Below are 23,604 nucleotides of genomic sequence, written 5' to 3'. Positions count from 1 at the left end.
CGGCACTCATCAGAGTCACGTTTTGAACAAAACTGTGCGCGGTGTTTATTATTGAACCAGGGTTATAGTCCCGTATGTTATTTTTTCATCTGAAAACAGATGGCAGAGGAGGAAGGAGGTAAAAATAAAGAATTATTTGGTTCTTTTTCCCTCCTTTCCCTGACAGCCTCCCAAGGGAAACATGGCATTCCTGGGGTCTTAAACATTCCTGCTGCCACGGTGGTTTCATCGAGGTGGTATGTGGAGGCATCGGCCAGTTTCCAGGCTGCGCTTCCTGCTGGAAAGGTGCCTCTGGACTACACCAAGGTACGACTATTGTAAGTCAGGAGAATCCTCCGAGCCTCACAAAGCTGTCTATAAATTACTGTGTGGCAGTAATTGGCTACAGCCCATTTCCCTGCAAACATTCACCCGCCAAACAGCGGCTCAGCGTAAGATGGTTCTACGCATAAATGGAGAGAGTTATCGTGAGTTATTGCAGAGTCCTGCTAAAACACAAGGCAGGATTTTCAACACAGGCAAAATCCGTCTCCCCAAACGCAGCCCAGTGTAAGAGTCTCCCAGTCGTGAAACTCGGATGTTCCAACACGCACAGCCATTGAGCTGGGTTCCGGCACTTGCTCATGGCCCTAAATTTCTGTCATTGGGTCTGATCCATGGAGATCACAGATCTAATAATCCACAGAAGGCATTGGCTTCTTCCAGCTTTCCATCTCCTTCTGCACTACCACTACGGCATCCTATAGAAACACTTTCTCTACACAATCACAGTGAGCCGCGTCAAACTCAAGTAGGTGTCAAAACTACAAATTCCAGACCCTGAGTTTCCACCAGCACCTTGGAAACTCTCGTAGTCTGTGTTTGATTTGGATGGTTCAAAGACACCAAATCCAGGCTGGTTTGTGGGACTTTTCCCCCCTTTTCCAGACCTCCCAGCACTGGCAATTGCTCTCGCTGCTTCACCGCTTCCACACGTTCAGAGTCAAAGCCAGCAGAGAGCACCTTCCGAAAAACAAAGCAGAAAGGAAACAGCCGCTGCCCTTGATGGGGCTGTATCTCCGATTTCTTCCTTCCCTTTTGCTCAGGTAACTCTTACCTCTTAGGGAAAAAACATCTGGAGGACACCTCATTTTTTGCAAGGAGCCACAGGAGAATTTTTTTTTCTCCTTCCTAAGCTAATTTCTGATGGAAGCAAAGAAGTAAGAATGAATTCTTAACCATAAAAAAAAAAAAAAAGTAATTAAAACGCATCCCGACAAAGAATGGCTCAGATCGAGTTTACAAAATAAGAGTCTACTGAATTACAGAGGATTTGGTATTTGCTGAGGAGTTCTAGGTCTTCTACAGAACGGGTGGCTTCCAGGGCAATATATCCTGTAGCCCAATCACCTGGAACACACAGGCCACGCCACTGCAATCGGTAACTCCATACCGAGCACATCACTTTTAACCAAAGCACGATGAGCTCTTTGTCTTACCTCTCCGAGGCTTTTTCCCACTGTCCTGGCATAGTTTAAGTACTTCCTCTTTCCATTTTGCCTGTTTTATTTCGGTTTTGAGTTAAAAAAACCCCACATCTTTTGGTGACCAGCTATTTTATCATAGAGAAATTACACAACCATAACCCACTTCTCACAGCAGTTTCCATTCGGGGGTCTCCAAAGCTTTCCAAGTGTCTCTAGTAATGCTGTATTTTACAGGAAAGACTTGGCCACCAAGAAGAGAAATACCATGGCCCAACTAAACCAGCAGGAAGGGGCAAAAGAGAGCAGGTGTGACAGTCCGGCTGACGTTTACACCATTATTTTGCAAACAGCGGGTTTCTCCCTCTCGCTTCTAGAGGATATTGGGCAAGACAGAGCAAGGTCTTGTACGCCTCATCCCTGAATTTATGGATAACAAAATATTTATAAAACTATTTCTAAAAGGGCAATCTTTGTGTTTGGTTGTCCTGACCGTTTAGTCATTGGATGACTGCAACGCTGCATCAGTTTATTCTGAGTCTAACATCACTCCCTATCTATGTCGGCACGTTAGAAGTGTTACCAACTCTTCCTTTGCCCAGGGCAGGAACACGAGTGCCTGCGTGTACCGCGGCCTGGAGGCTCTAACTCATCCCTCCAAAGTTATCAGCTGCTCCTAATGGCTTGTTCTCCAGACCCTTCATCAGCTCCATTGCCCTTCTCTGGACCCGCTCCAGCACCTCAATGTCTTTCTTGTAGTGAGGGGCCCAAAACTGAGCACGGTATTCGACTGACACGGTGCCGAGTACAGGGATGCATTAGGCCAAAAAGATACCGCTGCCCTCTCTTCTAGCAAGCCTCATTCACGTCTAATCTTCCTATTTTCTGTCTGCTTGTAAACCACGGCTTGATCTTACAACGAAATCCGTTCCTACCAGCCTTCTGCAGGCGGGTAACGAGCAGCCTCTGGCCAAACTACAGGATTACTAAAAGCGACGTGACCAGGTTGTTGAAGCTGTAGCCTTGAGCTAATACAACCTTGCTGCTGAGGAAGGGCTCAGCACCATTAATACAACCCCGCTGGTGACCTCGGAACAGCAGCAAGCTTGTGTCGGACTGCTGGGTACTAACACACTGCGGTGCACCCACCTTACTCACCTCCTGGTTGTGCGAGGTACCTATTGGTCTGGTTCAGGCTGTTTTAGACTTTCAGATTATGAAGTGTCCAAATGGTAAGTTTCAGGAATTTTATGTCCATAGTCTTTGGTAGCCCTAGCTCCTAAATCTCACTGAAGGTCAATGGGTCTTAAGTGTTTAAATTACTCTGCCACCTTGAATCATATAGAATTGTCTGGGTTGGAAGGGACCTTTCAGATCGAGTCCAAGCAAAACCACCACTAAACCATGTCCCTCAGCACCACGTCTACCCATCTTTTAAATACCTCCAGGGATGGCCATTCCCACCACTTCCCTGGGCAGCCCGTTCCAATGTTTGATAACCCTTTCGGTGAAGAGATGTTTCCTAATATCCAATTTAAACCTCCCCTGGTGCAACTTGAGGCTGTTTCCTCGTGTCCTATCGCTTGTTACTTGTGAGAAGAGACCGACCCCCACCTGGCTACACCCTCCTTTCAGGTAGTTGTAGAGAGCGATAAGGTCTCCCCTCAGCCTCCTTTTCTCCAGGCTGAACAAGCGCAGGTCCCTCAGCCGCTCCTCATAAGACTTGTGCTCTAAACCTTCACCAACTTTGTTGCCCTACACGTTCCAGCACCTCAATGTCTTTCCTGTAGTGAGGGGCCCAAAACTGGACACAGTATTCAAGGTGGGGCCTCACCAGTTTTCTTCTGGGATTCTCAGCAATGGGATTCCTGCTCTCTGAGACTGTTTTCCATGATCCAGTATGAACCTCCTGTTTGCAATCCAGCATTTGGTTAGCAGAGATTGCAGTTCCAGTCAGAAGCGCTACCCAGAACCCTTGATGAAGTGTTTGCACCTGCATTGCACAGTGTATGCAGGAAGAAGTCCCGGGGGCAGATACATGCTCTAACCTACATTTATATTCCTGAGGGAACCTGACAAACAAAAGCGTGTCATCTGTGATCAATAACTGACTTCCATCCATTTTAAAGACAAGTTTCTCAGGCAAACCTCTTGTCCTGCATTCCAAATGCGGTTTCTGTATACCTAAAATTTGCTTAGCCCTGGCTCGCTTCCAACATATGGAGAGATTCCTCTGTTGCGATCCCCTACTTCTGCTGCAGGCCTTTTAACAAGGTGAACTCATCTAAATTGTCTCTTACCATACATGCCCTGGAAGGAAACGCTTGCCATTTGCAAAGGGCAAAGTCTGTACGTGTGGATTGCTTTGATCATAAGACGACTGGCCCATGACAGACCATTGCTGATCCTACTGTACGGGCACATTACATGGGGTCTTCAAAGACAATTTTCAAATCACAGCCTCCCATGCACTCAATTATTATTCTTTACACACACCCGTACGTGATGTTCAGGGAATAAACTGCAGTAAGAAATGATAAATATGGAACGAATCTACGCAGGCTAAGAATAAAATGTTCATTCTGGAACAAGTTATGAAGCTCTTGCGCAGGACCAACCTTCTTTGAAATCACATGGATATCAAGTTCCTAAAGCAAACACAATGAATGCCAAGATACAAGTCTGCTTTAGGTTTCTTTTAGTTTAATTTCCAGCAAAGTTTACCCAAGCGAAAGAGAACATAGACACTGAAGCAAGAACACCCTGCTCCTAAGGCAAAACTCACTTGAGTTAAAATCAAGCACTTCATGGTCTTCCCTAATGGACTTTCCACCAAAGCTCTTTATGAGAGTAAGTTAACAGATTCACAGACCTCTCAGAGTTAATGGCTCCCTCCTGTAAATGACGGTACATTCAAAATTCACCCATTTTGCTGTCTATCAAGCTCATCTTTGCATTTCATTAGAGCATAGCTTACAGAAAGTCAACTGGACAAGACACCGCTCTCCATGTAAATTACTGAGATGGTTAATCACTTCAGGGATAAAAGTGTATATCGAAATTTGTCATTTGGGTTAGAATGGCTTCAAATTCTAGTAACTGTTTTCATATTTGTGCTCTGGACATAACTTCAGCAATACCATCAAACTGCCTCTTCCCCTTCACACTAACCACTGTTTTGTGTCTTGTCCCCATCCAAAATAAGCAATGGCCGGAGTTCAGCCCCCTGGAGATCACAAGCAACTGAACTCAATTATTTCCAGCGCTCTGCTAAAGATACCTCTGATAGTATCAGTTATTAAAAACAAAACTTAAGATCATGAACACATTCTCTAGCAAAGAAAATCAGATGCCCATGGTTTCTGCACAGAAGGAAATCTTAGGTATAGCTTCTCTATTTTTTTTCTTTAAGAGAATACCGTCCTCTGAGGAGAACTGCATATTGCAATTAAGAAAAATTAAACTGCTACCAAAAATGTCCCCCTTCAAAGATGTTCAGTTGTAACCATAATGTATAATACAGGGTTATTTTTGGTTTTATCCAGATGAAGTTAAATTGGAAATAAAAATATTTAATTGGCTCAACTGGCAAAAGTTCCATTTCATTTCATTGGAATTTTGACATCAGAGCTGTAAACACGTGGCTTTTGATGACACATCTTTAACTAACTCTCTCATAGGAAACCAGGAAGCAAATCTGGATGAAACTGTACTTGAGAATCGTGACTTTCCCAGTGACGGCTTAGGTATTTATTGTATTTTAATCAGTGGGATGGAGTGAGCAGACATAAGTTTTGTGCAGCACTTCAGGACACATCATAAGAGCAGGAGCCCACCCAGTAGCAGAGTAACAACTGCGCTGTCACAGCATCCGAAGGCTAGCAGTGCCTCAGCATAATTTTTACTACGGCTTTTTACATTTTTCCTCAAAGTTGAGAAAACTACTCATGTATTATAAAAATAACTGAAAAAAAAAAAAGAAGAAAAAAACCACGCTTTTTTATTTTGCAGAAGTCCAACTACTTCCTGAGCGCACTCAGAAGCCAGACACTAGTTATTTAAGTCCCAGTTCATAAACATAAAATCAAAACAAAAGATGCTCGAACTAACTAAATAAAATTGGAAGACAGCGCTCTGAACTAGTTAAAATAAAAATAGAGATGGCTGCTGTGAATAATTAGTGTTTGGGTTTGTTTTTTTCCAAACTCCTATATTTATGTAGATATGTAAGAAAGCAAAATTCTAGTGATTTATCTGGGGTTATGTCCTATAGGGGACTGACAACACAACGTGGCCTCCATAATCTTTAAATCAACTGTCCAATTCAAATGGCCTGCTGTGGCACAAATAAAATGTTAGTATTGCTAACAAATATTGAGATTGTCAGAGATGTTTCTTTTCATATCATTAGAAAAATACAATAGATAAGACCCCACAGTGTACAGCTAAAACAATAATCAACTCGGAAAACTGAATAACAAATGTCTTAGTGTGATCCTAATCCCTCCACTTACGTCTACACTGGGAAAAAGCAGATTTCAGCTGGCAACAGACACTGCGAACTGCATCTGTCAAGAGAATGACTTATCCCTTCTCACCGAGGTGGTCTTTCTTGGAAGGCCCAGCCCATGTGTTACTAGTGAGAGAATACATCCAGGAATGGGACACGCTGAACCTAGAAGTTCAAGTGGAGGTTTCCAGCAAAACTCCAGGACACTGTCTCGGTCCAAGCCTCCTTCCAAAACCCCTGATTAACGCTTGGCAGAGTGACAAGGTAAATAAGGGGGAAGAAGCCATTGGCCAGGCAAGTTCACTGATGTCAAGATCTCTCACTGCTGACATTAGCCAGCAAAGCTCTCTTTGGTAGATGATTTCTAACCAGTTCCACACGCTGCTTTCAGAAGTTCTCACAGGCTCTCTCCCCTGCTCAGAGGCTGGGACTGAACGGGTGGTGGGCAGGAGAGGTGAGCAGGAGGAAACATCTATAGCCTTCCCCCACCTCTTCCCTTCCCACTCTACCAGCACCTTGCCGCTCAGCTCGCAGCCAGTAACAGGTTTTTGCAGCAACCCCAACAGTTTGAACTGCGAAGCAAAAAAAGCAACACTCTACTAAATTAAAAAATGGTCTTTTTTCCCTTCTAATGTCTAATACTTTTTAGTACGCTTTATGGACACTGTTGTCACTGTTGCAGTGTATTTTCTGTACTTAAAGGTGGAGGCTGACTTTTCAGAGTTGTTAATTTGGCACTGGTTTTGAACGTTAAATTGACTTTATATACAACCAAAATGATGATGACATCAGCGAAAAGAAACACGTTGTTCATAAAGACTTCCAAGTGGCTGTCTGGAGATCTTCAGGACAGGACTATACACGGAGACTTGCTGAACAAATTAAATACAAACAATACTTCAGAGCACAGAATCACAGAATCTTCATGGTTGGCAAGGACCCTTAAGATCATCGAGTCCAACCAAACAACCTACAATCTCTGCCACTAGAGCATGCCCTGAAGTGCCACATCTAGACGTTTCTTAAACACCTCTAGGGATGGTGACTCAACCCCCTCCCTGGGCAGGCTGTTCCAGTGCGTGACCACTCTTTCACTAAAGTCATTCTTCCTAATATCTAACCTAAACCTCCCCTGCCGCAGCTTCAGACCATTTCCTCTGGTCCTGTCATTATTCACCTGGGAGAAGAGGCCAACACCCACCTCTCTACAGCCTCCTTTCAGGTAGTTGTAGAGGGCAATGAGGTCTCCCCTCAGCCTCCTCTTCTCCAAGCTAAACATGCCCAGCTGCCTCAGCCTCTCCTCATATGCCCTGGTCTCCAGACCCCTAACCAGCCTGGTGGCTCTCCTCTGGACCCGCTCCAGCACTTCCATGTCCCTCTTGTACAGAGGGGCCCAGAACCGATCACAGTACTCGAGGTGAGGCCTCACCAGTGCTGAGTACAGAGGCACGATCACCTCCCTGCTCCTGCTGGCCACGCTCTTCCTGATACAGGCTAGGATGCTGTTGGCCTTCTTGGCCACCTGGACACACTGCTGGCTCATGTTAAGCTGGCCGTCCACCTGCACCCCCAGGTCCTTTTCTGCCGGGCAGCTTTCCAGCCACTCTTCCCCAAGCCTGTAGCGTTGCTTGGGGTTGTTGCAACCGAGATGCAGGACCTGGCACTTGGCCTTATTAACCCTCATACAGTTGGCCTTGGCCCATCGATCCAGCCTGTCCAGGTCCCTCTGTAGAGCCTTCCTACCCTCAAGCAGATCTACACTCCCACCTAGTTTGGTGTCGTCTGCAAATTTACTGAGGGTGCACTCAACCCCCTCATCCAGATCATCGATAAAGATATTAAACAAAACTGGCCCCTAAACTGAGCCCTGAGGGACACCACTGGTGACCGGCCGCCAAGAGGATTTCACCCCATTAATCACAACTCTCTGGGCACGGCCATCCAGCCAGTTTTTAACCCAGCAAAGAGGACACTTGTCTATGCCATGATTCGCCAGCTTCTCCAGGAGAATGCTGTGGGGGACAGTGTCAAAGGCCTTACCAAAGCCCAGACAGACAACGTCCACAGCCTTCCCTGCATCCAGAAGGCGGCTCACATGGTCATAGAAGGAGATCAGGTTGGTTAAGCAGGACCTCCCTTGCCTAAACCCATGCTGGCTGGCCCTGATCCCTTGGCTGCCCTGCACTTGCCGTGAGAGCTCACTCAAGATGATCCTCTCCATGATCTTTCCTGGTACCGAGGTCAGGCTGACAGGCCTGTAGTTCCCCGGATCCTCCTTCTGACCCTTCTTGGAGGTGGGCGTCACATTAGCCACCCTCCAGTCAATTGGCACCTGCCCTGTTGACCAGGATTGTTGATAAATGATGGAGAGAGGTTTGGTGAGCTCTCCTGCCAGCTCCCTGAGTACTCTTGGGTGAATCCCATCCGGCCCCATAGACTTATGTGCATCTAGGTGCAGAAGCAGATCATTGACTACTTCCTCCTGGATTATGGGTAGATTGTTCTGCTCTCCATCCTTATCTTCCAGCTCAGGAGGCTGAGCACCCTGGGGATAGCTGGTCTGACTACCGAAGACGGAGGCAAAGGAGGCATTAGGTATCTCAGCCTTCTCCTCGTCCTTGGTTGCAACTTTCCCCCCAGGCATCCAGTAAGGGATGGAGATTCTCCCTGGCTTTCTTTTTGTTGATGTATTTATAAAAGCTTTTTTTGTTGTCCTTAATGTTAGTGGCCAAGTTGAGCTCCAGCTGAGCTTTTGCCTTCCTAATTTTCTCTCTGTATAACCTAATGAGATCTCTGTGCTCCTCCTGAGTTGCCCGTCCCTTCTTCCAAAGGTGATAAACCCCCCTCTTATTCCTACGTCCCATCAGTAGCTCCTTGTTCACCCAGACTGGCCATTTTCCCCGCCCTTTAGACTTGTGACACTTGGGGACAGCCTGCTCTTGGGCCTTTAAAATTTCCTTCTTGAAGAGCGTCCAGCCTTCCTGGACCCCTTTGCCCTTCAGGACTGTCTCCCAAGGGACTCTCTCAACCAGTGTCCTGAACAAGCCAAAGTCTGCCCTCCGGAAGTCCAAGGTGGAGGTTTTGCTAACCCCCCTCCTTACATCACTACGGATTGAAAACTTGACCATTTCATGATCACTAAACCCAAGATGACCTCCGATCACCACATCTCCCACTAGTCCTTCTCTGTTTGTGAACAGTAGGTCTAGCGAGGCACCTCCCCTGGTAGGCTCACCTACCAGTTGTGTCAGGAAGTTATCTTCCATGCACTCGAGGAACCTCCTAGCCTGCCTGCTCTCTGCTGTGTTATATTTCCAGCAGATACCCGGCAGGTTGAAGTCCCCAACCAGAACAAGGGCTGGCGATTGCGAGACGTCAGCTAGCCGCTTATAGAATACTTCATCTGTCTCCTCATCCTGGCCAGGTGGTCTGTAGCATACTCCCAGCACAACATTTCCCTTATTTCCCTTCCCCTTCATCCTTACCCATAAACACTCGACTTTATCATCACTGGAATCTAGCTCTATACAATCAAAACACTCCCTAATGTACAGAGCCACACCCCGACCTCTCCTCCCTTGCCTATCCCTTCTGAAGAGCTTATAGCCATTCATCGCAGCATTCCAGTCGTGACAGTCATCCCACCACATTTCCATGATGGCAACTACATCATAGCTGTCCTGCTGCACAATGGCTTCCAGCTCAGCAAGGGATGGGGTGAATCCATTTACCTTCCTCTCTGTATTCACTGGAAACTAAAAACCCTTCCATCCAGAAGCAGAGGAATTTTAGTTTGCCACTTCACTATATGACATGTGGTTAAGAAATAAGTGAGAACTGGGAACACACAAGAAACTTCTAATCAATCTCCACAAGCATGATGCTGGTAAAAATACGTTTTTTTTACTTTTTGCTGCTGCATTTTGGGTTTAGCTTAGAGCAGTTCCTTACAAATGGATTCTGAAATGTCCCAAGGGTCTGTACAACTCAAGAGGTATCTTTCTGTTAAATAAACTGCTACTACATTAGGCAGACCATCAATCTAAAATTTCAGTTGCTTCTGAAGAAATTAAATGCTCAAGGAGTGATAAATTATTCTATATTTTTCCTAGGTTCTCAATGTGCTTCTTCCTTTCCCTTCCAGGTTCTGTGCAAGGCTCTAGTTAACATGAATGTCCTAAAAACCATTTTCACTCAAATAAAGACAATTATTTTGTCTTTAAGTTTACACATAAGATTCTTTTTTCTTTAAAAACAATCTCATTTTAAGCTATAAATACCGGAAAACACTCCCAACATCTGGCATCACATTTTATGAAAATCTGCAGAAAGCCCTGGCTGACTGATGACAGTTCTTGAAGTGTGCTTGATAAGTGCTTGCTCTCAACCAAGTATGAAACTCCCCACAAGCACCACCTGCCAAAATCAGTCCCTCCTAACATCAGTTATCTGGAGAGACAGGAAAAGAATAATATTCTTTTTTAATGTGCTTTTACCCTTTCTGTACTCACTCTATCGCCAATGCTGTTTCCCTGATATTAACATTATCAGCAGTGGGTTAACCCACATCATGTTTCATTTCAATGACTATATCTAATCGCTCTGTGATTTCATAGTAGTACAACATGCGGGTCTGGGCCTCAGCACAACAAACACAATGGAAAATACATGCTAAATGCCGGACACGTTTCCCTTTTTGTAGCCTGGCATTTTGGTTCCTCTCTTCCTGAAGCCCCCGCAAAATATGCTGTGTATTTAAACTGTTCCTGCCTGAGATTGAAACACACCAGTATTTTAAGCAACTACCCTGAAATCTGCCTTCAGTCTCTCCAGGTCATCACTTTTAAAGTCAGTTTCTCGCTGTCTCTTCCAATATTTTTTTCCTACTTGCCTCCCACCCCCTCACTCCTCCTTGTTTCTGGACAGTGTCTGGTCTTTGCTCAGCTGGAGCAGGCAGCAGCACGACTGAGAGGCCACTGCCCTAATCCTCGCCTCTTTTTTCAATAAGGTAATTGTAATTACAGTCTTGAGGGGAAAAAAAAGGACCCACAGACTCACAGGTTCACTCAAAGAGTTTCTTTTCAAAACAATGCTTTAACTCTGGTCATCAGGGCTACTGTGAACTGGAACTATTAAGCTCCTGAAACTGAACTTAGCAATTAATTTTTTAAATCCCGTTTTAGATTTTGTAACAGCAACACCAATTCATTGCTCTTGAATATCACATTTGTCTCTTGGGTTTTTGGTCACTTCCTCATGTGATGGCCTTCAAAACACTTTCACAATCATAGATTCACTTGGTACCACCTCTGTTAGTGCTAGTCTGCTACACCAAAGATTGCCAGGTCGCACAGAGGGAGAGTAAGTCAAAACATGGAGCTTGTTCTTTATTAGACAATGCTGGAGGAGGAAAGGAGAAAGGGGTGTAGCATACACGTAAGAATACAGAGAATTACTATAAATGAACAATTAATTGCATACTTCTCTCTGACCTCACCATTTTCCCTCCACCCCTCAAACTAGGATTTTCCCCTTTTCTTATCAACTTTGCTCCTTTCAAACTATCACAATTTAGAAATCTTGACACTGACATATTTCAAGTTTAGCAGAAAAGCTCAATCTTTTCCCAGCACGAATCTATCAGTTTTGCAGCTGCCTTTTCCAAAAGCTCCTTTGCATTTACAGCTCCAGGTTACTTCAGAGTCCTACTAAGATGAAAGCATGATGTGATGTGATGTGCCCACTTAGATGCCACTGATCTTCAGCAGTTTAGGCATTTAACCTCTGTCTGATCCTGCCAAATCCCACCTGGCAAAGCCTGCATTACCTTCTTGACTGAGAGTCTCACAGTTTTCATTACGGCTTGTGTAGAGGTCACCAATCGACTAGTGAGAAAAGCGTTGTTCTCACATTTAGATAGGAGACAAAAGCCATCAGAACGTATCAGGAAAGGGAGGTATATTTTTTTTGTATGCGAAGTACAAAGCCTACCTCTTTCTCCTGGTCTTCCTGGTTGCCCAGGACTTCCTGGAAACCCTTGCATGCCTGGTGATCCTTGTTCTCCCTGTGGCCCCGGAGCCCCTGGCCGACCTGGCTCACCAGGAGGTCCTGCAATGGTTCGTGTTGAGACAGACTGGCTTGGAATCTGGTTCAGAATTGAGTTATATCTTGCCATATGACCTGTCAGGAAAAAATGTCCTCATTTGCAAGTTGCAGTGGAGAATCTGGTTCAGCTAAGTTTGAACAGAGCACTGGCAGGTCCTCAGGGCTGTGGTCTGTAGTGCTTTGATAATATGAAGTTGTGCGCTTGGTGGTGGAGTGACAGTGGTTTAGGGAGTACACAGAAAAGGGGAAGAATTCTATTGTGTAGAATTTTATTTCCATGCTTTGGTTTTTTGTTTTTGTATTCTATGTCCACAAAAATTTAAAATTGTTCCAGCAGAAGCCGCTGTATACTATAACAGATTGGAGACAATTCAGCCTTTTTTTTAGGTGCCCGATGCTAATCAGCTCTAATTGGACACAAATCCATTTGAACATACATCTAGTCAGAATATAAATCCTGACTGTCTAGCCTAAAAGAAACATATCCCCTTGGATGCTCTGAAAAGCATCATTTTGTAAGTAATTGTGGCAGGAAAAGATCCATTCTAGAGATGGAAGCATATGAACTATCCCTTACCCTGGATGAGCTGTTCACACACTTGCCGAGCAACAGCACGCACCATTGCTTGGGACTGGAGATCACCCTGGATAACAACAGCAGCAGTGTCATAAACCAGATTTTTGCATCATCATTAAATGAAAGACATTTATTATCCCTGAGAGATTATATCTTCACAGATGAGAAAAAGAGCCAAAAAAGTTCTGGGATTTCCCTGGTTCCCATTAACGTTTTTAGCCAGGAAACAGAGGTTGACGTTAACCCAACCCTAGTTAAGAGATCTGGGGACAAGCTTAATGCCACATACTTCTCATCTTCAAAACATTACTGTAGCTGTATATAAGACAACGTCTGGAAAAGAAGGAAAGTTTGTCTGATTGCACAGAGAAAACTATTCTGCCTGTAAACACAAAGAAACATAAATTGTTGGAGAAGGCCAGATGGGGAAAAAAATGGTGGCTAACGTGAACATAGACTTACCCGCTCACCCCTTTCACCCTTAGCTCCAGGAGGACCCTATGAAAAGATTCAATAGAAAATTAATTCCCATTTTGTTCTTGCTCAAAATTTTTGACACCCAAACGTTGTCTCCCTTGCAGCATCACAGTAAAAGGAGAAAAACCAAACAAGGAACATGGTTTCAGGAGGCCACATGACAGTAACAAATATACATTTCCCATTTCAGTACTCAACAAAATGTTCACCTTTGGCAATTACACAGTGACAATGACTTTCTCAGGGGTTTGTCACATACTGAATTCTCTTGTTTAACATTTCAGCAAGGGCAGGCCACCAGATGATGCATTTCACATGGCTGAAATGGGTCTCATCATCACTGAGTATAAGGACGAGAAGGCTGATGGGAGACAAAATATCGGTCTGAAATTTGTAGCATTTGTTGCACCAAGACTCTGCATCCACTATGACCAGAGTCCGCAATGGGATTGAACTGCACAGAAAATTAAGCGTGACTTAAAGATAACGTAATGCTGTAATGAAAGTAAGGATCATTATGGATTGGAGCAAGCTGTCTAGGGCAGTTACAACTTCACCAATGGGGTGGGCTAGACATCTCCTGGGAACTCCCAAAGCAAGGACAGATCTGCATGAAGAGGTAACCAGCTGACTGATGCATGGCTAAAGCACAGCTTATTCTATCCTGGGAAAGAAGAAACTCCTGCAAAGACTGCAAGATTACTTCTAGGCCTCTTTTCTAGTACTCCACCTTTTGGGAAAGACAGTTATTGAACTCAATATATGTTTACCCACCTAGCCGGTTTTTCAGAACTACTAGAGTCTAAACATTCACCGCAGAGGTCTTACATGACTCACAGGAATATCTACGCTCTAGGAAATCTAGTTCAATACCTGGAACACGCATTTGGACAGGAACTGAATACTCATCAATCTATACATTGATAGTAATAAGTTCCATAGCTCATCAAATCTCCTTAGTAGATGGCATGATTACACTTAGAAACTATGCAGAACTGGGCATTGGGTTACTATCTTTCCTTATACATTAGCAGTCATTTCATTTCCATTTAACCAAAGCAAAATGCCTGCATTGGACTAAGTCTCCAAAGCAAACTGGATTTTGAAAAAAAATTTTCAATTCTACAAACCGAGTCAGAAGTACACACTATCACATTCTGATGCCTTTAAACATTAAATAGAACATTCACTGGAAAAAAAATGAGGAGGCTTTATAATTAATCAAGAGCTTAAATGTTAAAATCTGAATATACAATAGTATCTGAACTGTTACAGAAAAAAAGAGGCCCACTGTAAATCTTCTGTTTTACGTAATTTACACACTCATTTTGTAGTTGTATTCCTTTCTTCTACTTAAACTGTTTGGGTTTTTTTTTTATAATAAAGAAAATAATATCTGAAAGACAAACTTAGTATTAGAGGTCCTAATACTTATTTTTGGTACAGAGAGTGTAATTTTCCACTCTATGAAACCATGGTCAAATTTATAATAACATTCTAGAAAAAGCCTTGATCATTAGTCAGTTGCCCTGATGTAAAGCCAGAGTAACTATGAAAGTTAGTTTTGTATTCATGCAGTATTTTCACAGTTTGAAAATCAGAACAATATTTTGGAAATATTCAGGTTAATAAATGGCATACTTTAATTTCCTGAGAGCTGCTTGAAGTGCAAAAGAAAAAGAGGAGAAAGTAATTACACCCAGACTACAAATTCACATACTGTTATGTTTTTAACTTCTGTGTTTAAATCTTGTGTTTTGACTCTCTAATCCCTGTATTCCAAACATTGTATGTAAGATCAACAAATAAATTTAATTATGAAGAATGAACAAAGAAAGACCAATACGATGTTTTGCTGAGCCACTAACTGCAAGCAGATCATACGCGATAAATATTGAGGAGTTCTGTAAAACTGTGAAGCCAGGTACAGAAACCAATTAATCCACCACAGCAAGTATCGCAATATTAATTAATTTTACTCACAGGAGCTCCAACATCACCTTGTGGCCCCTGGCTTCCAGTAACCCCAGGAACACCTGGAGCACCAGGTATGCCCTACACGGGAAAAGAGAAAGAAAATACTTAGTGGTGATGACAATCAACATCCATGAATCCTGATGGGAGAAATTACGGTGTGACGGAGCGGAAGTTCACAAAGCAGACAGTGCAGAGTCAAAGACTGAAGATGCTGGGAGAGAGGACTAAGAATTACATGTTGCAGGAAAAAGTGCACTGAAAGCACAGATCTTAGAAAAGCACTTAAGAAAAATGGACTTGTGTTGCTTGCTTTCTGAAACAGGCACAGATTACTGAACCACAAGACTAGATCTTGTGATGTTACTACTGTGTTCAGAGGGGATGACTCAGAACATTCTTTGTTAAAAGAGCGGGAGAATTGCTTGGAGAATACTCAATACCACCAGCAGTTTCACCTAACGTCTTAAATCTATCAAGAAGACATTAACTTTGCCTAGCTGCCCTAGCTGAGAAGGATAAGACTGATTCTGGAGGCAACATATGTCTTGCTTTGAAGGCTGAATGTGGCCTCTGCTCTCTTCCTCTATGAGAGCACTTGGATACTCACACTCACCCCCAGCCCCAAGACCAAGCAACACTTGGCAGTTCACTTCAACTAACAATCCTAATTGGAATTCCTTACAAAAAGAAAGTCTTGTTTCAAACGTTAAGAGCACTAATTCCCTTGATATGGTGCATTTACTTGAGTAAGAACAAGCTATCGACCTAGTGATGGAACAACTGTCTCCCCTTCCCACGGGACACATTTTTTTCTTGAGCTAAGTAAGAGTGGAAAGAGACGACACTGGACAAGCAACTCTCTGCCAACCCCATGCATCATGAGAACTTTACCTTCCAAGCAGAATCCTTGGCCTTGGTCTGTCCGCTGAAGCCTAGATAAGAGAGTGACCTACAATCCCCCCAAAATCCTGCTGACTTTTATGGTAACAAATTCCATGGGCAATACTCACCATTGGGCCAGGAGGTCCTTGTGGGCCTGTGGGTCCATCTTTGCCAGGAAGGCCCTATAAAAGAGAAATAAATGCAATTTTATCAGCTCTTTATATGTACTTCATGAATCTGTTCCATTTCATCTAGAAGACTTTTTTTTTTCTTTTTCTTAAATTAATAACCGGTGGTAGTGGTTTCCTAGAAGAAAATTCCCTTATTTGCCCTGGGGAGGGTTTATTTCTGAAAAGGAGCTATAGCGTCGCCAATATTTTTAAAAAAATAAATATCCAACTAGTCTCACAATACTTTTGCAGTAAGAAGCAGCAACGCAAAACTCTTTCTACTGGCAATTTTCACCTCTGAGTGAGTTTCACTTATGCTGCTGTAGTAAGGTAAAGGAGGGCGTTTGCTGTCAGCCTTCTCTGCCACAAGATGGGTCACCCTTCTACATCTGCTCTCGCTGGTTGCAACCATTCACAGTCCCACTGATTAAGTGCTGAAGGATGGCAACAGAGAGTCCATCTCTCTGCCCAGCAATACGGTACATATGTACTAGCTATCACCGAGGTCCTGATTCAGGAAGCAGCAGGAATGCTCATGTGGTTTACATTACGAACGTGCTTCAGAGCTTCCAGAAATGAGAGCCAAAAACTAAAGACAACTTGGAAACTGGAAAGCAAGCAAATCATAAAAAAAAAAGACTGACCAGATGTAGAAGAAAATACACTATTAATAAAGTATTCTTGCAGATTAACCAATATGCACATTTTGTAACCACATGCTATAAAGCACAGGTTTCTGAACAGCCTGGTGATAAGACAATTCTTGAATTACTACAGCCTAGAAAGGAGAAATATGATCTTATCTGTGGGTCGAGACCAGAATATGGAGGTGAGAGTAGAAGGAAAGAGAGGGTTTGAAAGTGTTTATGACACACACAGTAAAGAACATTCTAGGTCTCAGTATCTCACAGAGCTTCAGAAATAAAATACACATCTTTTTCATTTTGCACTTTTTTTCTGAAACTTTATTTACGACACAGTAATGAATATAGCATGAACTACTACTTTTACAGTTTACATAATTTGGAAAATATGATTCAAACCTGATATCACATGGCATTAAAAAACTGGTTAGGGAATATTATCTGCCAGGTACCTGGAAAGGGTTTTTCATAATTCCACCAGAAGGGTGTTTCGATGATAAAATAAATCAACTCATACTATATTATCTGTGCATCCTTAGTCTTGATAAGGAAATACTTTCCTATTTCACAGTTGGTTCCTGAAGCTCCAAGGACCAAAGCAGCTCCCCCATCGCAGTAAGAACTAAAGCAAACGTAACAGCTCAGTGGTATTGAAAGAAAGATACCAGCAGTGTCTCCATCACAGTAGCTTTAAGACGTATACAAAGAAAAGATTGCAAGCCTAGCTCAATTAAATGCATTTGCAAAGGAATGTGTGTTCAGTCTTCGAAACTGGTGTTTCTCGAGGAAACAGAGAATAGTATAAGGAACTTTGAAATGCATTAAAAATTATAAAATAGGGTCTCTGATATTCTCTGGAAGAAGCATTTAGTTCTGAACAACTGAAAAAGCCAATGACAGCTATTCATAATTTTATAATAACATGGAAGTCCCTAAAAGATAATGCAAAATAGATTTGTTTTTGAAAACCTTCAGGAAGATGATATCCTTGTCCCTAAATTGGAGAGACATGAATTTGATGGATGGACCACTCGGTGGATATAGCAGAAGGACTCTATCAGGGAGTGGATCGACAGGATGAGGGGTAACAGCTTTAAACTGAAAGAGGGGAGATTTAGATTAGATATTAGGAAGAAATTCTTTACTCTGAGGGTGGTGAGACACAGGTTGCCCAGAGAAGTTGTGGATGCCCCATCCCTGGAAGTGTTCAAGGCCAGGCTGGATGGGGCTTTGAGCAGCCTGGTCTAGTGGGAGGTGTCCCTGCCCATGGCAGGGGGTTGGAACCAGATGATCTTGAAGGTCCCTTCCAACCCAAACCGTTCTATGATTCTCATATGTTCTATAATGTTCTTCATATATATGTTCTATATATGTTCTTCTGCATCAATATATTTTGAAATTTGTGCATAACTTCAAAGATTTAATTTAAAATGGGAATTGTATTCTATATGTTTGAGGAGCAGCAAATTAGCTAAAACATCTTCCTTTCCATAAAAGATAAAGAAAAAACCCATCTACATCAGGCTGAATAGGATTCTACAATGATTCTATTTACAAGGATGTTTCACTTTTTAAAGCAAAGATTTAAAACCTGCATTTATTTTTGATCAGTCCTAAAGCAGGACGAAAACTGGCTGGACCCTCTTAAGGGCTTAATTTAACTAGGAAGAGGCAAATGTAGAGCTTCCACAGACTTCTAGGATCTAGTGTGGATTCTAAAGAAAATTAATGCTGTATGTCCCTCCCTTCTCCCAATCCCAGTCAAAGAGTAGAACTAACAGTATGATCAGAATTATATTTTCTTTGAATATATGTCACAATTTCTTTCTTCTGTGAGGATTCTTACCCTTGGCTGCTCAAGAATCATCCCCTGTCTGTTCTCCAAGGATTCATTTCTCTTGGCACTGTGTCTGTATCGCTTGGACACAAAACATCGCGTCCTACTGTATTTGTTAGATGTGAAAATTGCTATTTAGAAATGAAGTCAAAGAGAGGTTCGATTGAAGAAGGAGTATGGCAACACCTATTCCCTCGCACAGGTAAACGATCGAAGATATTTGTTTGTGCTGCCAACAGAGTTTGACTATGATGTTACTCAGACCATCCAATGGCCAGAACGGATCTGATACTCATTCTGAACTTATGAGTAGTGAGCAGAGGAGATTAGAAGGTACCAGGAAATTGGCAGGAAGACTGGGAATGTTTTTCTTTTGGCACTTTCTCCCATTATTTTTGGTCTGCGTAATGTAGAAGAAAATAGAGCACTGTGAGAATTCACAGAATTGTATTCTGAGCACTGAAGCCTTAAAGACGTTATTTACTCTCCCGTTTATTGAAGTCTCTGCTTTGCTTAACCATCTCCAGGATGACTGGGGGAACTACACAGGACAACGGCACTTTCTGATGCAGTCAAGTCCAGAATAGGAATGGCTCTGTACAGAACCACTGAATCTCCTCCATGGAGCTGTATATCCAAGAGCAGGATGGGAACAAATTTTGATATGAATGATAGAATCACAGAATAGTTGAAGGGCTGAAGAGACCTTTAAAAAGGTCATCTAGTCCAACCCCCGGGACAGGGGGGGCAGGGACATCTTCCACTAGATCAAGTTGCTCAGACCCCGTCCAACCTGACCTTGAATGTTTCCAGGGATGGGGTATCTACCACCTCTCTGGGCAACCTGTGCCAGTGTAAAGTATTCCAGTTCCCTCATCGTAAAAAATTTCTTCCTTATATCTAGTATAATCTTCCCTCTTTCAGTTTGAGGCCGTTACCCCTTGTCCTACTGCAACGGATCGTGTTTAAAAGTCCCTCCCCATCTTTCTTATAAGCCCCCTTTAGGTACTGGAAGGCTGCTATAAGGTCTCCTCGGAGCCTTCTCTTCTCCCCAGCTGAGAGGAACAACCCCAACTCTCCGCCTGTCCTCATAGCAGAGGTGCTCCAGCCCTCTGATCATCTTTGTGGCCCTCCTCTGGACTCATTCAAACAGGTCCATGTCTTTCCTGTGCTGAGGGCCCCAGAGCTGCACGCAGTACTCCAGGTGGGGTCTCACCAGAGCAGAGCAGAGGGGCAGAATCACCTCCCTCAACCTGCTGGCCACACTGCTTTTGATGCAGCCCAGGATACGGCTGGCAAACCATATGTAGGGCAGTTTAGAATCAAGTTTTATATTATTTTGGAAGATTAACTTAAAACAGGACATATTTTGCTAATGGCATGAAAAACAGTTATGGAGAAACAGTGTAGCCACAATAATTTTTTAATAAGGAATTTTATTTGCCAGAATACAAATGGCATCACAGAATGTAGGCACCATCTAAATCCCTGTAAAATCTCAAGTCTGCTGAAGTCAGTACTGCTGCCGGCCTCACTATAAACTTTCTAGCTTTTGGTAGCCTGGAGTTTGTTTGGGGTACTTGCAGAGATTTGGTTTTTCAGGTAGCACTAGATGCTGGCAAAACCTTAACTGAAGCTACTGAGCCCAGTCTTGAAAGACTTTAACGTACAGCCTTTAAAAAAAAAAATGGCAGCTGGCACCCATGACTGCCTCATCTTTTTTTTTTTTCTTTCTTCTTTTTCTGATGAAAAATTCAAAACCAAATGAAGACAAACCACTCTGACCACGTCTCTCAAGATAAACCACTGTGTGACCATCACAGAAATATCACAAAACACTATCTCAGTGTATTAATCTGGGGTGTAGCTTGCAAAAGATTATGCACCAACATGAGCTATTTTAAATTAAAGCTAACCCAGAAAAAGAGTAGAAATGTGGGTTTGTTTTTTTTTGAAATGTTGCTCAGAATGCACAGCCTTTATTTAAACAAAATAGGCTAGTTCTGTCTTAACACACCATACTGCTGACTTAGTATTTCCTCTCTTTCTTGCAAAACTACCAGGGACATCTACGAGCTGATAGTCTGAAATTATTTTAATACTAATTCTTCAGAATTTAAAACATAAATTTCTTGCATATCTTTTGTTAATCAGTCATACTTCTCCTCCAGTATTTGCAGTGTTCTATTAAGAGTAACATCTGGAAGACAATACTCCTTTCTTTGGGTATCTGTGTCCCTTTGACTATGCCTTTGCTTGTAAATTAAGCAAGTCCTTAGAGAAAAAGATGCGACACAGCTCATACCAACATACACAGCTGCATTTCTGTGGCTTTGTGGAAAAGAACTGGGGGCTCCCGAGGGACAACAGGTTGAACACAACTCATCAGCATGCCCCTGCAGCAAAAGCAGCCAAACAGATTCTGGCTGTAGGAGCACAGCCAGCAGGTTGGGCAGCAGGTTCAGGGAAGTGCTCCTTCGCCTCTATTGAGAGCTTTTAAGCTACCACTGGAGTGCTGTGCCCAGTTTTGGTATCTCTGGTACAAGAAAGACTGACATACCAGAGCAGGTCCAGTGGATGGCCACCATGCTGGTCAGGGGCTGGAACACAGGACATATGAAGAAAGGTTGAAAGAAGGGAGTTTGCTCTGCTTGGTAAGCTTAACGCTGTTTAAACTACATGACCAGAGGAAAAGAGATGTAACCACTCTTCTTAGAGGTGCACAGCAAGGGGACAAGAGGCAACAGACACAAGTGGAAACAGAAGAAATTATGATTAGACATTAGGGGAAAAAAAGTTGCAATTAAAGTGGTTAAATTAATACTGTTATGGGTTGCCCAGAGTCGTTGTGGAATCTTCATACTTGGTAGTGTTCAAGATTCAACTTAACATGGACCTGAGCAACCTCATCTATCAGACCTGTTTTGAGCAGACTGTTGGACTAGATGACTTCTAAAGGTCCCTTCCAACTTTAATTTTACAATGCTATAAATTACACTAAAACAGTGTGCATCTAAACTCCCTAATGGAAATGGCTTCTGATATATGCTATCCCCCAAACAGTGTCCTGAAAGACCTGGCCCAGCCCAACACTACCAAGAGGAATGGCAAGCATTAGACCACACAGGTCACTAGCTAATGCTCAAAATCATCTTCTGGCAATATCTAACTTGCTAGTCTAGAGACAAAGGCTCTGTGTCTCACAGATGGTCTCTGTATCTTCCTGCTCTCAGAGTGAGATGATCAGAGCCCTTAGGAGCTGAAGAAGTGTTTAAGAGACTGAATCATCCTCTCTATCAGTTAGAGGTATCTTACTGCAGACCGGTGTCTTCAAGCAGGTTGAGGCAGCATTGACCAATGCTTCTGGACTCCAAACTAGCCGCAGCAGCTCAGCAAGAGAAACCAATCACTTGACAGTTTAACTCTGTGGTCCCACCCCAGCAGACATACAGGGAAGCACATCCAACAGAGCTTCCTCCAGAACTTTTTACCCTGCTAAGGAAGAACCATGCCTCTTGGCTGAGCTTGGCCAAGAGAAGACACCCCTGAGGAAACCACCAGGCAACAGAACGTGGTAACAATGTCACGGGCACAAGAGATACAAACTTGGGAGTCAGAACAATGGAGACTGTGTCATCAAGCAGAGCATGCTTGTTGCTCAGGATGATATATTAGGCTTCTCTTGTTGCAGCTCTGTAGATCTGTCCCCTTGCGTGGCCTGCACTTTGTGAGAAAGAACAGGGATTGCAATTGTGACCTGACCTTGGATAGTAGCCATGAAGATATGGGAAAGGGAAGACTTTTCTCCCTTCTACCTACATATCTCAACAAAGGTCAGTTTAAGTCTGCTTCCAAATTTTATACTCTTGGCTGAAATAAATGAACCAAAAGCACAAGAGAGTCTAATTACTGTCTACATACTCACCAGAGGCATGATGTCAGTTTGGATTCTCTTGCATGTGCAATTCAAGCTATATCTTTCAACGTTGGGAGAGCTGGTGGAGAAAGACAATCTGTTCTCTTTAGTAAAAGCTCTCTATATTGCCAGCTACAAATACAGGACAGCAAGAGAGGACACCAAACAACCATGGCCTCAGTCATACATTAAAAAGAAACCATTTTCTATTTTATAAAATCTTTTATAACACTCTTCTGTAACTGGAAGCTAATGAGAGGGGAGGGGACTGTTCCTCGTGTGGACTCCGAGATGTAGATTTAAACCAGTTACCAGACAGGTATAAAATATTAACATGCACACTCGGAAAGTTTGCCTTATTATCAGACAACACATTTTTTACTCTGATTCAACCTTCACATGGTATTTTTATTACATACCACTTGTTTTCATAGGGAGAGTATTTAATTATGAAAATGATCTTTGTATGAATTCACAGAATCACAGAATGGAAGGGACCTTAAAGATCACCTAGTTCCAACCCCCCTGCCATGGCCGGGGACACCTCCCACTAGACCAGGCTGCTCAAAGCCCCATCCAGCCTGGCCTTGAGCACTTCCAGGGATGGGGCATCCACAGCTTCTCTGGGCAACCTGTTCCAGTGTCTCAGTTCCAGTGTCTCACCACCTTCACAGTAAAGAATTTCTTCCTGATATCCAATGTAAATCTCCCCTCTTTCAGTTTGAGGCCGTTACCCCTTGTTCTATCGCTCCGCTCCCTGATAAAGAGTCCCTCCCCATCCTTCCTGTAGCCCCCTTTAGGCACTGGAAGGCTGCTATAAGGTCTCCTCGGAGCCTTCTCTTCTCCAGGCTGAACAACCCCAACTCTCTCAGCCTGTCCTCATAGGAGCGGTGCTCCAGCCCTCTGATCATCTTTGTGGCCCTCCTCTGGACCCGCTCCAACAGGTCCATGTCTTTCCTGTGCTGAGGGCCCCAGAGCTGCACGCAGTACTCCAGGTGGGGTCTCACGAGAGCAGAGCAGAGGGGCAGAATAACCTCCCTCAACCT

At 43.3% G+C, this 23,604-nt stretch overlaps 1 protein-coding gene across 7 annotated transcripts in view; it reads right to left on the bottom strand.

The window, feature by feature from the left end:
• COL14A1 (collagen type XIV alpha 1 chain) overlaps positions 1–23,604 on the bottom strand; it is a 134,594-nt gene that overhangs the window by 4,973 nt on the left and 106,017 nt on the right. For all 7 annotated transcript variants that reach the window (XM_063327463.1, XM_063327465.1, XM_063327464.1 and 4 more), the window contains 5 exons: positions 16,120–16,173; positions 15,116–15,187; positions 13,118–13,153; positions 12,656–12,722; positions 11,965–12,153 (listed from right to left, as the gene is read on the bottom strand). In XM_063327463.1, coding sequence (XP_063183533.1) covers positions 11,965–12,153; positions 12,656–12,722; positions 13,118–13,153; positions 15,116–15,187; positions 16,120–16,173 — 418 coding nt within the window. The remainder of the gene's footprint in view (positions 1–11,964; positions 12,154–12,655; positions 12,723–13,117; positions 13,154–15,115; positions 15,188–16,119; positions 16,174–23,604) is intronic.

The sequence above is a fragment of the Chroicocephalus ridibundus genome, chromosome 2 (assembly GCF_963924245.1).
Source record: "Chroicocephalus ridibundus chromosome 2, bChrRid1.1, whole genome shotgun sequence".
Lineage (NCBI taxonomy): Eukaryota > Metazoa > Chordata > Aves > Charadriiformes > Laridae > Chroicocephalus > Chroicocephalus ridibundus.
This window is presented reverse-complemented; position numbering and strand designations above follow the sequence as displayed.